Source organism: Bombina bombina, chromosome 1 (genome assembly GCF_027579735.1).
Source record: "Bombina bombina isolate aBomBom1 chromosome 1, aBomBom1.pri, whole genome shotgun sequence".
Lineage (NCBI taxonomy): Eukaryota > Metazoa > Chordata > Amphibia > Anura > Bombinatoridae > Bombina > Bombina bombina.
The window spans coordinates 1455917056-1455933046 of NC_069499.1; the positions used below are offsets into that span (position 1 = coordinate 1455917056).

At 38.0% G+C, this 15991-nt stretch overlaps 1 protein-coding gene across 8 annotated transcripts in view; it reads left to right on the plus strand.

Annotated features, from left to right (window-relative positions):
* The window catches only part of LOC128653023 (mucin-5AC), a 353148-nt gene that overhangs the window by 16229 nt on the left and 320928 nt on the right, over positions 1–15991 (plus strand). For all 8 annotated transcript variants that reach the window (XM_053706088.1, XM_053706082.1, XM_053706103.1 and 5 more), the window contains exon 2: positions 4148–4186. In XM_053706088.1, the coding sequence (XP_053562063.1) occupies positions 4148–4186 (39 nt within the window). The remainder of the gene's footprint in view (positions 1–4147; positions 4187–15991) is intronic.

Consider the following 15991-nt stretch of genomic DNA (forward strand, 5'->3'; position numbering starts at 1 on the left):
CAGGAGTGAGCACAATGTTATCTATATGGCACACATGAACAAGCTCTGTCTAGCTGTGAAAAACTGTCAAAATGCACTGAGAAGTGGCCTTCAAGGGCATAGAAATTAGCATATGAGCCTACCTAGGTTTATCTTTCAACAAAGAATATCAAGGGAACAAAGCAAATTTGATGATAAAAGTATTGGTGCTTATATTCTTGCATATAAGGAGCGAAATTCCAAGGGGTGTCTTTCCCTATTGCTCCCCTGAAGATGCCCATGCCTGTTTGGACATGGGAAAAATCCTGCGTGATTAGGTAAGTGCACTTACAAGGTGTTGATAAATAGCTTAGAATCAATTAAACCTGTATGAGAAGCTAATATCTCACTGAAAAGGCTCACCACATCATCTAAAGTCAAAATACATCAAATTTGTACTCACTCTCCTTTATAATCAGAGGCATCTATCATGAAACCGCTCAACGTTTGGCACATAAAACGAGTACCATTGTGAAGGCATAAAACAAAAACATCTTTAAAAAAAATTACAGAATAAACAAATAAAAATAAAAAAAAACTACAAAACAGTCCACTCTAACGTATGCACAACAAGAAAACAGTTAAAATGAAATTAGAAAAACAAGATAACCTCATCTTTATGAATTCTGCATGTTGGGTCTTAAAGGTATCTGGAGCATGGTCAAAGAATGCCCCAAAATGCCAAACCCCAGCCCCTGGAGACATATTTGGTTCTATTCAGTGAGATAATGTTACCATAACAAAACAGACATGCAAATATTTTACAAACAGTTACCTACATAAGCCATTTGTGTTTCCAAGTGTGTTTCCTTTTTGCAAGAATTTGATATGTGAGTTATTATGAATGATATGTGAGTTATTATGAATGTATGTACACAGCTATAGATGTTAAAGGACATGAAACCATAATTTTTCCTTTCATGATTCAGATAGAGCATGTGATTTTAAACAACTTTCCAATTTACTTCTATTATCTCATTTGTTTTGTTCTCTTGGTAGCCTTTGTTGAAAAAGATACCTAAGTAGGCTTAGGAGCTGCTGATTGGTGGCTGCACATATATGCCTCTTGTCATTGGCTCACCAGATGTGTTTCACTAGCTCCAAATAGTGTAATGCTGCTCCTTCAACAGATCTAGGGGTATATTTATCAATGTGCGAGCGGACATGATACAAAGTAGCGTGCACATCGCTGCACATCGATAAATGCAGACAACATACACTGTCGGCATTTATCATTGCACCAACAGTTCTTGTGAACTGCTGGTGCAATGCCGCGGTCGCTAGCGGGGGGTGTCAATCAACCCGATCGTATACGGAGCTTGATAAATATGGCCCTTGGTGTCTTCCACTATTGACACTAATATATCTGGTGCAGAAATTACCCAAATGCTGCTACCCTCAGCCATATTTAGAATGTGTTTGACAAACAAATATCCAAATAACAAATTTTGGCCATACCTACCAAAAAGCAACAGAATCCAGACTTGTTAGACAGTCAAAATAATTTAGCATTCAGGTATCACTGTCCTTAAAGGGCATCCAGCAAACATTCTTGAGCAGACTGTAACCTGGACACTTCAGCTGTCAATGAGATTCTAATACACTGTTAGCTCAGTATCAAGAAATACAAATAAATGAAATTTGAACCTTTTGCCTTTTTACAAAAAAACTCAACACAATTTGATCTAATACAGTCTCTTACAAATCAATATTCTTTCTTTCTAAATGTTTCTCAATTTCTCATCCTATTCATTTGCATTATGACCCCTCCTGTCCTTTTGATATCTCTTTTTATTTCATTTTCCTTCGGCTACTCGTTATTTAATTTATTTTATGAATGGTCTTCTTTCTATCATTTTTCTTGGTACTGTGCACTTTGTCTGCTTTGTATGCCCTTTTGCTATTTGTGTCTTGACATTTCTGGTGATTCAGTTGTCAGCCAATCTGCTCTTTGGAAATGTAAACAGGTAGAAAACTCTTTATTCAAACTGCTTGGGACTGGAAAAGGTTTGGATTTCGGGAATATTTTGGATTTTGGAATATTTCCATCTTTAAAATGGAACAGTTTGTAGTGGGGATCATACCAACAAATAACTTATGTCATGTTGGCAATATTTACATGTCATAATACAGATTATACATGTAAACTAAAGGTAGTTTTATATCATTTTTAATACTTTTGTATTCATAGCACCATCAGAAAGATAGTACAGTACTGTAATCAGAAAGGTAATATTCAAAAACAAAATAAAAAATACAGGAGACTGTGACTTACAGGTGGGAAAAATAGCAAATTTTTATATTTTTTAAATATTAATTAAAAAGTTTGGATTTCAGAATAAGTTTGGATTTTGGAATTCTGGATTTGGGGATATGTACCTGTATAACATTCTGGGAAGCACACAATCTTTTTATTAATAAAAAACAAACAAACCATAAACACAGATATTCTAATACCTACCCCTTGTCAGTCCAAACAAACACACCAATCTGTGCTGTCTGAAGCTTTCTTTCTGTCTGTAACAAACTCTTCTCATCCCTTGTCAATCAAAGGCAAACACTATGGTCTTTCTGTCTGCAACAAACTCTTCTCATCTCTTGTGAATCAAAGGCAAACACTATGGTCTTTCTGTCCGTAACAAACTCTTCTCATCCCTTGTCAATCAAAGGCAAACACTATGGTCTTTCTGTCTGCAACAAACTCTTCTCATCTCTTGTCAATCAAAGGCAAACACCATGGTCTTTCTGTCCGTAACAAACTCTTCTCATCCCTTGTCAATCAAAGGCAAACACTATGGTCTTTCTGTCTGCAACAAACTCTTCTCATCCCTTGTCAATCAAAGGCAAACACTATGGTCTTTCTGTCTGTAACAAACTCTTCTCATCCCTTGTCAATCAAAGGCAAACACTATGGTCTTTCTGTCTGTAACAAACTCTTCTCATCCCTTGTCAATCAAAGGCAAACACTATGGTCTTTCTGTCTGCAACAAACTCTTCTCATCCCTTGTCAATCAAAGGCAAACACTATGGTCTTTCTGTCTGCAACAAACTCTTCTCATCCCTTGTCAATCAAAGGCAAACACTATGGTCTTTCTGTCTGTAACAAACTCTTTTTCTCTAACTCTAATAATCTTATAATGATTTAGCAACCTATACTCTTTCCTCTTGAACCATTTACTTAATTTCTTCATTTCTTTCCTCTAAATACTTTTATTTGTTCAATGATATTGCTATTTTATGTCATCACCTCCACACAATGTATACATAATTCATTTTTAGCCTGTCTACCCTACCTTTTCTCCTTTAATTAATCTTCTCCAAACCAAAAAAATGCGCTCCCATCTTCAGCATTTGTGGTTCTGTATCATATATGAATATTTTCTGTTTCATATCAAAACTCCTTAACATTATGGGGCTGATTTATTTAGCAGCAGATGCTGCTTATTCCGCACGAGCCTTCTGGCTCGCCGGAAACAGGAGTTAAGAAGCAGCGGTCTTAAGACCTCTGCTCTTTAACTTGTTCGCCATCTCTGAGGTGGCAGACTACAATCATACCAATGAGATACGATCGGGATGATTGACACCCCTGCTACCGGCGTTTGGCCACGAATGTGCGGGGGGTGGCATTGTACAAGCATTTCACCAGAAATACTTGTTAAATGCCAACAGCGTATGCTACAGCGAATCCTATCCGCCCGACATTTGATAAATTGGCCCCAAAGTATAATTATATCTATTGCTCTCCCACTTCCAAACCCTTCTAAAAGATTGTAACCTAAAATTTCTAGATGTCTAAAATATAATAATAAAAAAGTCCTGTTTAGCTGAGGAGATAAATGTTTCACAATTTTTATGAAGAAATGTTAATAGATTTAATGCCATTTATCTTTCTCTACTACTGTCTTCTAGTCTTACTTTTGCTATTTGTCAGTTTCTTTCTGTCCCTACGTGGTCTCTCTCTTCTTGTCTCACTGCTCATTGTCTTCTCCAGATCATCTCCTCATTCAGTTGTTCTCTTTGCTTTAAAATGTGATCAGTCTGTCCCATGGAAATATTGTTAAACAAATCTGCTATGATATACTTCATTTCTACTTTTCTTTAATGTATTTTTATGCCTTAATATTTTTAGGTAGCGCTAGCCAACCAGACCCTTCCACAACTATTGCAGGTGAGTCAATTGTGAGGGCTTTAAATAATAACCCAACAATTCCTTTGAAAAAAAATGGGATTGGATTCCATATATAAATTATAAATATTCTCCTTTAGGCTTTTGCTTTCTGTCAGTATCCATCCATGTCCCTTTGCTGTCTATCTCCTCCTTTCAAAATTTTAACAAATTAAAGATTGGGGGGGCTGTCTTTTAAAGTGTGACTGAGCATTCACGAAAATAAAAAATGTTTATGCATATGTATATTCAGTTTAACTGTACATTTTCTAGATTTGATAGATTGATATGGCTGAAAGGGGATAGCTAAGATGGAGGACAGTGCTTTAAATTTTTTAGAACTCTATGGCGATATTTCCCCATTAAAATACAGATGACTTACATGGAACACCCAGTAATCTCCCATGAAATTCCTTTATATTCATCATGACTATGTTCTACTTGGTCAATAAAGACAAAAAAAATACCTTCCTATTAAAACTATAGGAGCTGGGGATGTGGTATATAAAATATGTATATTAATTGGAAAAAAAAACTTGATAATGCCTGTTAATGCCTAGTGTTTAAGTTCTTAATCAAATGTTAAAAAGCAAGGAAATTCCCCACTTAAACTGCCCTGCCTTGGGTGGTTTTCATGACATCATCAATGACATCACTGATTACATCAAACATGACATTGTTGATGACATCACTAGTGACATCTCCTATGATATCATCAATGGCATCAGTAGTGACATAGGGGCCGAATCAGGGTCGGCTCCAGAACGAATGAAATGGGGGGAGGGCATTTTTTTTTTCACTACGAGGAACGCATTTACAAAGCATGTGAGAGAGTCAAAATAAGAGCAGACCTACATATTCTGCAGGAAAGTGTAACTTCTGGCTGGCTTATCCCCCACTATTAACATTTGGAGAATATGTGCTAAATCACTAGGTAAAAGAATGAAGTCTAAATCCTATGCAGTGCACTAAAACAGAACCATTAAACTTGAGACCCCCAGTGCAATAGCTCCTTAAAAACAATTCACCCCTTAATCATGATCCAAAAACCCTTAAACTCATTCTCAAATCTCAATCATGTCCCCTAAACAGCCATGCACCCCAAAACCCCCAATGCAATTAATCCCTTTTTTTTGCAATAGCAGTGAGGATGCTAGGTTTTCAGGTACTGGTAATTTTGTAGATTAGATTTAGCAATAACTAACGGATATCAGGCTACTTAATACAACCTATGTACTGTGAACCTATAAGAATATGATTGTATCACATAAATATAAGTCTATAAATGGCTACCGGCTTCTATCGACGCCTCAAAAGTGCACTGTGATCTTAGGCCCAGCCTAAGATCACAGTGCACTTTTGAGGCGTCGATAGAAGCCGGTAGCCATTTATAGACTAAAGGCTGGGACACATTGCAAGCAATGTGGCACGAGGCGAAGCAGCTGCTTCGCACCGCGTTGCATCGCTTCTGAAGTTCAAATATTTAATCTCTGAGCGCTCAGCTACACGACCTGACGCAGCAGTGCGCTCAGAGATGAAAAGGCAAGACACACTGAGCGCGCACAGCCGCATCTACGCGCTGCGCACCGCTCTGCTTGCAGTGTGTCACAGCCTTAATATTTATATGATACAATCATATTCTTATCATGGTCTATTGTTTAAGAAAATGAGTAACTCACGATAGTAAGGTAAAATAAATAGGGTTAAAAACAAGTCCAAAAAGTCTCTACCTTCCAATTCCAAATAAGAGGTTAAAGGGACATGAAACCCAAAAATGTTCTTTCATGATTCAGATAGAAAATACATTTTTAAGCAACATTTCAAAATACTTATATTATTTAATTTGCTTCATTCTTAAAATGTCCTTTGTTGAAGAAATAGCAATGCACATGGGTGAGTCAATCACACGAGGCATCTATGTGCAGCCACCAATCAGCAGCTCCTGAGCCTATTTAGATATACTTGTCAACAAAGGAAATCAAGAAAATGAAACAAATTAGATCATAGAAGTTAATTACAAAGTTGTTTAAAATTGGATGTTCTTTCTAAATCACGAAAGAAAATATTTGGGTTTAATGTTCTTTTAAGACATTGAGCTCCTTGCAGATGCTTGATGCGACCTCACAGTACGGCAGCTAACTCCACCCCCAGCATGTAACATTACATAACTCAGTCACTCGTACCAAATTTCTCAGGCCTACCAGCCGTCATAGGGACTCTTAGTAACTGGCGTTTGCTAGGCTGTGTTCTGGGTTTTAAACTGAAGCCTGATATCTAGGGTGACAAACTCTGAAAGTGGTTAACATAACCTAGGTAGTAAGAACCACTGTATGATCTCGTGTGACATATGTCCCTTCCCTTTGGCACCTTGAGAAGTACCGTTAGGTAGAGGGAGTGTTTGGCTCCGGGTGTGTGTCCGCACGATCCCACTCCACATCTCAAGGCTTGAGGGGTTCCCGTCAGCTGACAGGGCTGTAGCAGGTATCTCTGTCCTCTGTGGGATCTCAGCATTCGGTTATGTCTCTGGTGGATATGGAGGGGCTTACCCTCAATCAAGCCCCTGGAGAAAGTAGGAATCAGGAGCGGATGAGTAGAACATAATGCGGCAGCTAGGACAGCGGAGATCGCGGTGGCAGTATTATGCGAGATGGAAGACTCAGACTTCAGTGGTTCAGGACTGCCCGTCTGGCAGTGCAGCTCCGTCTTGTGAATCTCCTGGGTCAGTGGAACATAGCTAGGAGTCGCATAAGCATCGCAAGTAAGATTAAAGGAAATTTTCACCTCTTCATACAGTATCCGTAGATGGTCCTTAATGTCCGTGTATGTCTCAAATGACAGACGGTCATCATAAGTCTCCACCGCGATGTCGCAAGCATTGTTCCTTATAGGTTCCAGAGGGTGGGTTGCCATTATGTAAGACTGACCACCAGACTGTTGTTATCTGAGTGAGGGGCTCTCGTTTAGTGGGTGGGCGAGTCGTTAGACATTAGCTGCCCGCTGTAGTAGTTATACAGCCGAAGTGATGTTGAGGCTTAATCCATGAGTCAGATACCCAGGTATAGAGGCTCTCTGACCTCCCAAATTGAGGGGTTTCCAATCGGTAAGGAGAGAGTTTTGTTGTCCTTCTTCATTGCATGATATAACCATGTGGAGTTAGGCTTAGAAAATGGCCGATCTCAAGGGCCCTGGTTAGTTGCCCTACATAATCTTGCTCTGCAGATAAATACTTTAATGTCTCTTCATCTTTAAACTTCTCCGGTAGAGTTCAAAAGCAATTAGTCACCTTGTGATGATCAGGTTAACTGGGCTGGACTGTCTGGGATATATTTATTACATGTAGCTGGAGCTATAGCTCTGTGCGACCGTTCAGGCTCAAGGCTAGCCCCGCCCCTCCAGGATTATTGATTTTTATATTTTAATTACAGTTTTCATGGACTCATTGCAGGGTCGGCTCCAATGGGGCGCATTGGGGGCAATGCCCACCCAAATGGAATGCTGTGCCCCCTCAAAAAATATTCATATGATCATACACTTTAAAAATAATAAATAAAATAATGATTTGTTATGTAATGTTACATGCTGGGGGTGGAGTTAGCTGCCGTACTGTGAGGTCGCATCAAGCATCTGCAAGGAGCTCATTGTCTTAAAGGAACATTAAACACAAATATTTTTTTTCATGATTTAGAAAGAATATCCAATTTTAAACAACTTTGTAATTAACTTCTATGATCTAATTTGTTTCATTTTCTTGATTTCCTTTGTTGACAAGTATATCTAAATAGGCTCAGTAGATGCTGATTGGTGGCTGCACATAGATGCCTCGTGTGATTGGCTCACCCATGTGCATTGCTATTTCTTCAACAAAGGACATTTTAAGAATGAAGCAAATTAAATAATATAAGTATATTGAAATGTTGCTTAAAAATGTATTTTCTATCTGAATCATGAAAGAACATTTTTGGGTTTCATGTCCCTTTAACCTCTTATTTGGAATTGGAAGTTAATTAGAGACTTTTTGGACTTACAATAGACCATGATAAGAATATGATTGTATCATATAAATATTAAGGCTGTGACACACTGCAAGCAGAGTGGTGCGCAGCGTGTAGATGCGGCTGTGCGCGCTCAGTGTGTCTTGCCTTTTCATCTCTGAGCGCACTGCTGCGTCAGCTTGTGTAGCTGAGTGCTCAGAGATTAAATATTTGAACTTCAGAAGCGATGCGATGCGGTGCGAAGCAGCTGCTTCGTCTCGTGCCGCATTGCTTGCAATGTGTCATAGCCTTTAGTCTATAAATGGCTACCGGCTTCTATCGACGCCTCAAAAGTGCACTGTGATCTTAGGCCGGGCCTAAGATCACAGTGCACTTTTGAGGCGTCGATAGAAGCCGGTAGCCATTTATAGACTTATATTTATGTGATACAATCATATTCTTATAGGTTCACAGTACATAGGTTGTATTAAGTAGCCTGATATCCGTTAGTTATTGCTAAATCTAATCTCCAAAATTACCAGTACCTGAAAACCTAGCATCCTCACTGCTATTGCAAAAAAAAGGGATTAATTGCATTGGGGGTTTTGGGGTGCATGGCTGTTTAGGGGACATGATTGAGATTTGAGAATGAGTTTAAGGGTTTTGGATCATGGTGATTAAGGGGTGAATTGTTTTTAAGGAGCTATTGCACTGGGGGTCTCAAGTTTAATGCCTCTGTTTTAGTGCACTGCATAGGATTTAGACTTCATTGTTTTACCTAGTGATTTAGCACATATTCTCCAAATGTTAATAGTGGGGGATAAGCCAGCCAGAAGTTACACTTTCCTGCAGAATATGTAGGTCTGCTCTTATTTTGACTCTCATACATGCTTTGTAAATGCGTGCACCCTCGTGACAAAAAAAAAATGCCCCCCCCCCATTTCATTCGTTCTGGAGCCGACCCTGACTCATTGTAGCATGTGGTCTTCTATCAGAGTATGTTTTTTATGTTTTACCATATAACATGCTTTAAAATGCCCAAAGTGCTTATTTTGCCTTGTTTTATACAATAGTGATGATTTAATCACAGCTTTTATACTGGCAGCTTTTCTACCCTCTCCCTTTATCATGGGGTCTTCTGAACTTATATATTTATTTGAAGTGACATCATTATCATTTAATTCCTTATAAATTAAAATAAAACCATATTTTGTATTTTTTTATTAGCTAGTTTTAGTACATATACAGAGATATTAGCGCTGCAGAATCTGTTGGCGCTTTACAAATACCTGATAATAATAATAATACAAAACAATGTACATATATAGAGAACATTCCTGTAATAATGTCTTACTGGTTACATTGCATAATGCGACTGGGTAATAATTTATACTAAACAAAAAATACAAAGATAACAGGTGTATAATAACAGATAGACATGTCACTGAACTTGCGTGTCAGTGGGTCCCTAGTGAGTTTTGTTAATATTCCTTTCTTGTTGTCTCATAGTAGCATAGATAATCCTCTTTAACTGCGTCAATAATAATCAGCCAGATTACGAGTTTTGCGTTATGGCTGGCTCGCTAATTACTTGAAAATTATTTTCACTGCTCACCTTTTCATAGCGCTGTTATTACAGGTTTGCAAAAAGACAGCTTGTGCGGGCGATATGGTTGCGTTGAGCTCCATACTGCACCCAAATACAAGCAGTGTTTTGACGTGCTCGTGCACGATTTCCCCATAGACATCAATGGTGAGAGCCGGGGAATAAAAAGCCTAACACCTGCGATCGCAGAAACAAAAGCTCTGTAACGCAGCCCCATTGATGTCTATGGGGAAAAAAAATGTATGTTTAAACCTAACACCCTAACATAAACCCCGAGTCTAAACACCCCTAATCTGCTGCCCCTAACATTGCCGCCACCTACATTACACTTATTAACCCCTAATCTGCCACCCCCAATGTCGCCGACACCTACATTACACTTATTAACCCCTAATCTGCCGCCCCCAATGTCACCGCCACCTACTTATACTTATTAACCTCTAATCTGCCTCCCCCAATGTTGCCGCCACCACTATACTAAAGTTATTAACCCCTAAACCTCTGGCCTCCCACATCACTAACACTAAATAAATATATTGACCTCTAGCGTAACCCTAAGTCTAACCCTAACGTAACCCTAACTCTAACACCCCCTAACTTTAAAATAATTAAAATAATTCTAAATAAAACTTACTATTAATACCTAAATAATTCCTATTTAAAAATAAATACTTACTTACCTGTAAAATAAACCCTAATAAACACTAATAGTTACATTGTAGCCATCTTAGGTGTTATTTTTATTTCACAGCTAAGTTTGTATTTATTTTAACTAGGTAGACTAGTTAGTAAATAGTTATTAACTATTTACTAGCTACCTAGTTAAAATAAATACAAATGTACCTGTAAAATAAAACCTAACCTGAGTTACACTAACACCTAACATTACAATAAAATTAAATAAATTAAATTAACAAAATACAATTATCTAAATTACAAAACCCCCCCCCACTAAATTACACAAAATAAAAAAAGAAATTATCAAAAATAAAAATGAATTACTCCTAATCTAATAGCCCTATCAAAATAAAAAAGCCACCCCAAAATAAAAAAAAAAACCTAGCCTACACTAAACTGCCAATAGCCCTTAAAAGGGCCTTTTGCGGGGCATTGCTCCAAAGAAATCAGCTCTTTTACCTGTAAAATAAATACAAACATCCCCCCAACACTAAAACCCACCACCCACACAACCAAACCCCCCAACCAAATTCCAAACAGCCAATAAAATGCGAGCTCAATCCTATTGGCTGATTGGATCAGCCAATAGGATGAAAGCTCAATTTTTTCTTTTCCCCCTTAATTCCTATTGGCTGATATAATTCTATCAGCCATTCGGAATGTAAGGGACACTATCTTGGATGACGTCATTTAAAGGGAAACTTTATTCTTCAGCGAACATTGTAAGAAGAGGATGCTCCGTGCCAGATGTCTTGAAGATGGACCCCCTCCGCGCCGGATGGATAAAGATAGAAGATGCCGTCTGGATGAAGACTTCTGCCCGCTTGGATGAAGACTTCTGCCATCTTCGATGAGGACTTCTGCCCGCTTGGATGAGGATGGATGTCCGGTCTTCAAAAACTGTAAATGGATCGTCGGGGGTTATTGTTATGTTTTTTTTAAGGGTTTATTGGGTGGCTTTTATTTTTAGATTAGGGTTTGGGCAATGTAAAAGAGCTAAATGCCCTTTTAAGGGCAATGCCCATCCAAATGGGAAGCTTAGGTTTATTTAAATAGGTTTTATCGGGTATTAAGCATGGATCCCACTGCCACCTTCAAGAAAAAACTTGATAATTTGATTGATGATGGCATAGAGGCAGGTATCTTAAATGAAGAAACCAGTATTTATCTATCGGTAAATACACCCACCGTCCCAACCTTTAACCTTTTACCGAAGGTCCACAAGTCACTTGACAATGTGGTAGGAAGGCCCATTGTCAGTGGCATAGGCTCTCTCTTGGAGCATACATCGGAGTGGCTAGACCAGGTCCTGCAGCCAATGGTTCCTAATTTATGGAGCTATACAAGAGACACTATGCATATTCTGAAACTACTTGAGAATATCAAATGGGAGGAAGATTTTGTCTGGCTAACAGTTGACGTTAAGTCACTTTATTCGTCAATCCCACATACTAAGGGTTTGGAAGCTCTGTCTTGGTTTCTACACAAATACCATGGTCAGGAGCCTGACTTTTGTGAATATGTGCTCCGCGTAGCCGAGTTTCTCTTATCCCACAATTACTTTGAGTTTGAGGGGGTGTTCTACCTCCAGATTTGTGGGACTGCGATGGGGCAAAGTTTGCCCCTTCCTATGCCAACCTTTATATGGGTTGGTGGGAGCAGGACCACATCTATGGAGGTGGGAACCCCCTCTGCTCAAAAGTGGTTTTTTATAGGAGGTTCATTGATGACCTCCTATTCATTTGGAAGGGGAGCACAGATGAGTTATCCACTTTTCTGGATCTCTTCAATGAAAACGACCTGGGACTGAGCTTTACATCTGAGTCCAACAATACGAGCATCAACTACCTTGATGTAACCCTTTTGGGGTAATTGGTGAAAAAATTCGTAGCACAGCCTTTAGAAAGCCAATCTCTGGCAACACATTGCTACATGCAACAAGCTGTCACCCCAAAAGTGTATTTAAAGGTATCATCAAGGGTCAGTTCATCCGTTTAAAACGGAATTGCTCGGAATTGGACAATTTTGAGGATGAAGCAAAAAAACTATCGGATAGGCTCAAAGCAAGGGGTTATGCTAACAATTGCATAACATCAACATTAGATGAGGTCAGGAAGATTGACAGAAGGGATCTATTACATCCCAAAACGAAGCAGAATAGAGGGCATAACATGCAGAATGACCTCTACTTTGTAACTGACCATTCGGAGCAATATCCCCAGATCTGTGAGATAATTAAGAAACATCTGGTTATGCTTAGAGCTGATGAAGGGCTGGCAGACCTAACCCCTAAGTCTTGCCATTTCACTTATCGGAGAAGTAAAACAATAGGTAACGTGGTTTCTCCAACCAGAATTGGTAAAGACACCACAAGACACGAGTCAACTTGGCTCACCCAGAAGGGAATGTTCAAATGTCACAAGAGAGATTGTGTAGCCTGTGAAAAAGTGGAAATAGGTGATCAGTTCAGATCTTCTGTAACTGGTCACTCCTTTCCTATTAATATGTGTCTCAACTGTAGGTCGACCTACACGATCTATCTAGCATCATGCACAGAGTGTGCCAAACAATATGTTGGACTCACAACCAGGGAGGTCAGATCAAGAATTAGGGAACATCTCTCAAGCATAAGGGTGGGAAAAGCAAGTACCCCCCTGGTCCAACACTTTACATCCATACATAATAAAAGCTCTGAAACCTTTCGTTGGACATGCATAGAGAAAGTTCTAAAACCACCCAAAGGAGGTGACAGGGATAAATTATTATCCAAACGAGAGATCTTTTGGATCTTTACACTGAAGACTAGACACCCAACAGGGCTAAATTCCATGTATGATCTGATCAACCATTGGGAGTGAACAAGATGCTTAACATAACTCCACTCAACCCCCAAATTGAGAGATTGTGAATTATGTATCTTTAAATGGTACACATATGTATTACAAATATATTCATATTCAGCCTTACAATAAACAAAATAGGGGTCTCTTGTCCTTGTATAACTATAGGGTTAATATCCCTTTATTTCATTAGTATGTTGTCCATTCCTTTTGACACTCACATATCTACAACCCCGTTTCCTTGGGTTCACTTTTGATACACAATAACCACATTTTACATATTGAGTGCATTTAAGTTAGCAGGTTAGCTACATATGAAGGGAGTTAACAGGTCTAGGACAGACTTTCCGGATACCCACTCCTAGGAGCTAACTATTCAGTGTGTATAGGCTAACTAGTATAACATTCTATACATTGGATTGTTCATATGATGTATACTTGTACAATCCTACAAGTGATTATAAAGTTTATTGCAAATATATATGCAAATACAGAATGTATGACTTTAATTTTAATATGCAAAATGCAGATTGTATGACTTTAATTTAGATTCTTTATAGTCTATGAATGTTACTTTAGTTATTTTGTGTACAATAACATGTTCATGGTTCAGTATAACCAGCTTTCTGTAATCTGTTTAGTATTATTATATACTCTTCTTGTACAGGTTATAAGGGGTTAATAAGAAATCCTTCCCCCTTTGTACAATTGCCCAATAGGGTTCAGCTATTGTGTTTTAAAAGAGGGCTATTCCCTACACAGTTCAGCAGCTTTGATAACGGCGGAATGCCGAAACATGTCAGCAGCTGTTTGAGCTGAACCCATTGCAAGGAATAGCACCCTTTGACTCCTTGTAGTTTTCATTTTTCGTTTTTTTAAACATTGCTTTAATAAAGAGAACTTTTCATTTTACTCAGTGCTCCGCTTCCTCTTTTGTTCAATGTAAAAGAGCTAAATGCCCTTTTAAGGGCAATGCCCATCCAAATAGGAAGCTTAGGTTTATTTAAATAGGTTTTTATTTGGGGGGTTTGGTTGTGTGGGTTAGGTTAGGTTTTATTTATTTATTACTCAGGTTAGGTTTTATTTTACAGTTAAGTTTGTATTTATTTTAACTAGATAGCTAGTAAATAGTTAATAACTATTTACTAACTAGTCTACCTAGTTAAAATAAATACAAACTTAGCTGTGAAATAAAAATAAAACCTAAGATAGCTACAATGTAACTATTAGTTATTTTGTAGCTATCTTAGGGTTTATTTTACAGGTAAGTATTTAGTTTTAAATAGGAATTATTTTAGTAATAATAGTAAGTTTTATTTAGATTTATTTTAATTATATTTAATTTAGGGGGTTTTAGGGTTAGGGTTACATTAAGGTTAGGTTTAGTGGTTAATAGGTTTATTATAGCGGGGGTGTGGGCGGACAGCAGATTAGGGGTTAATTATATTTAAATTTTAGGGGTTAATAATTTTATTATAGTGGCGATGATGTCGGGGAGCGGAGGAATAGGGGTTAATACATTTTTTTAAATGGCGGCGATGTCCTGAGCAGCAGCTTAGGGGTTAATAATTTTATTATAGTGTTTGCGATGCGGGAGGGCCTCGGTTTAGGGGTTAATAGGTAGTTTATGGGTGTTAGTGCACTTTGTAGCAGTTTAGTTATGAGTTTTATGTTACAGCTTTGTAGCGTAAAACTCATAACTACTGACTTTAGATGGCTGTACGGATCTTGCCATTTTAGGCTGTACCGCTCACTTTTTGGCCTTACAGCAAAACTTGTAATACCGGCGCTATGGAAGTCCCATTGAAAAAGGACTATTCTTAAAGTGTGGTACTGACGTTGCGTGACGGCCAAAAAAGAGTGCGGTACAGCTATTCTGACACGACAGTAATAGCAGCGGTAGGGAAAAAGCATTGTTATGGGCCATAACGATGCTTTTTCACTCATAACGTCAAACTCGTAATCTGGCTGACAGTTTTCATATTATTCATATACAAAAGGGTATCTATCACACTTTAAAAGACTATATTTCACTATGTAAACAGTTGAGTGTGATAATGGTACAACAATAAAACCATATTCTAATACTAATTCATTATTTAGATTGCTTTTGCTGTAAAAAAAAAAATTCCAATGATGTATGGAACTTAAAGACCCTGCTCTGATCCAATCAGCAGCGCTAATTGTACATGCGACACTTCTACTGTGTATTTAACCCCTTTGGAAGGTGAAATACATACTTAAAATTATTATTAAATATGAATATTGCATAAATATGCAAAGGGCTCCAATGCACTTTTATTTTCTATGAAGATCAAATAATTAAGAGTATAATTACTTACTAATATGGTACTAGAAATATACCCATGTTTAGTCTCAATAAATACATGCTGAATTATATTAGATAGGACATATACTGTATATATTGACCAAATAGTTTATTAAAGCTAGGAGATAATAAGTATACTGAATATACATTTATGAAAATCTATATTGTTCTGTACTTTAAAAGTATTTTTCTAATGAAACTGCATTCCTATGCCTGCTGCCCCTGCTGTCCGATATGAGGTAATACAGCCAGAGATATTCAACCATGGGGGTTGGATTACAAAATGGCACTACCAGTAACCAATGTAAGCTCAGGTTCAAAGGGCTTAACCAAAATTTCACTGGATGATTAGAAAAAGAGGTGGGTTTTTATCACAGATAAAAA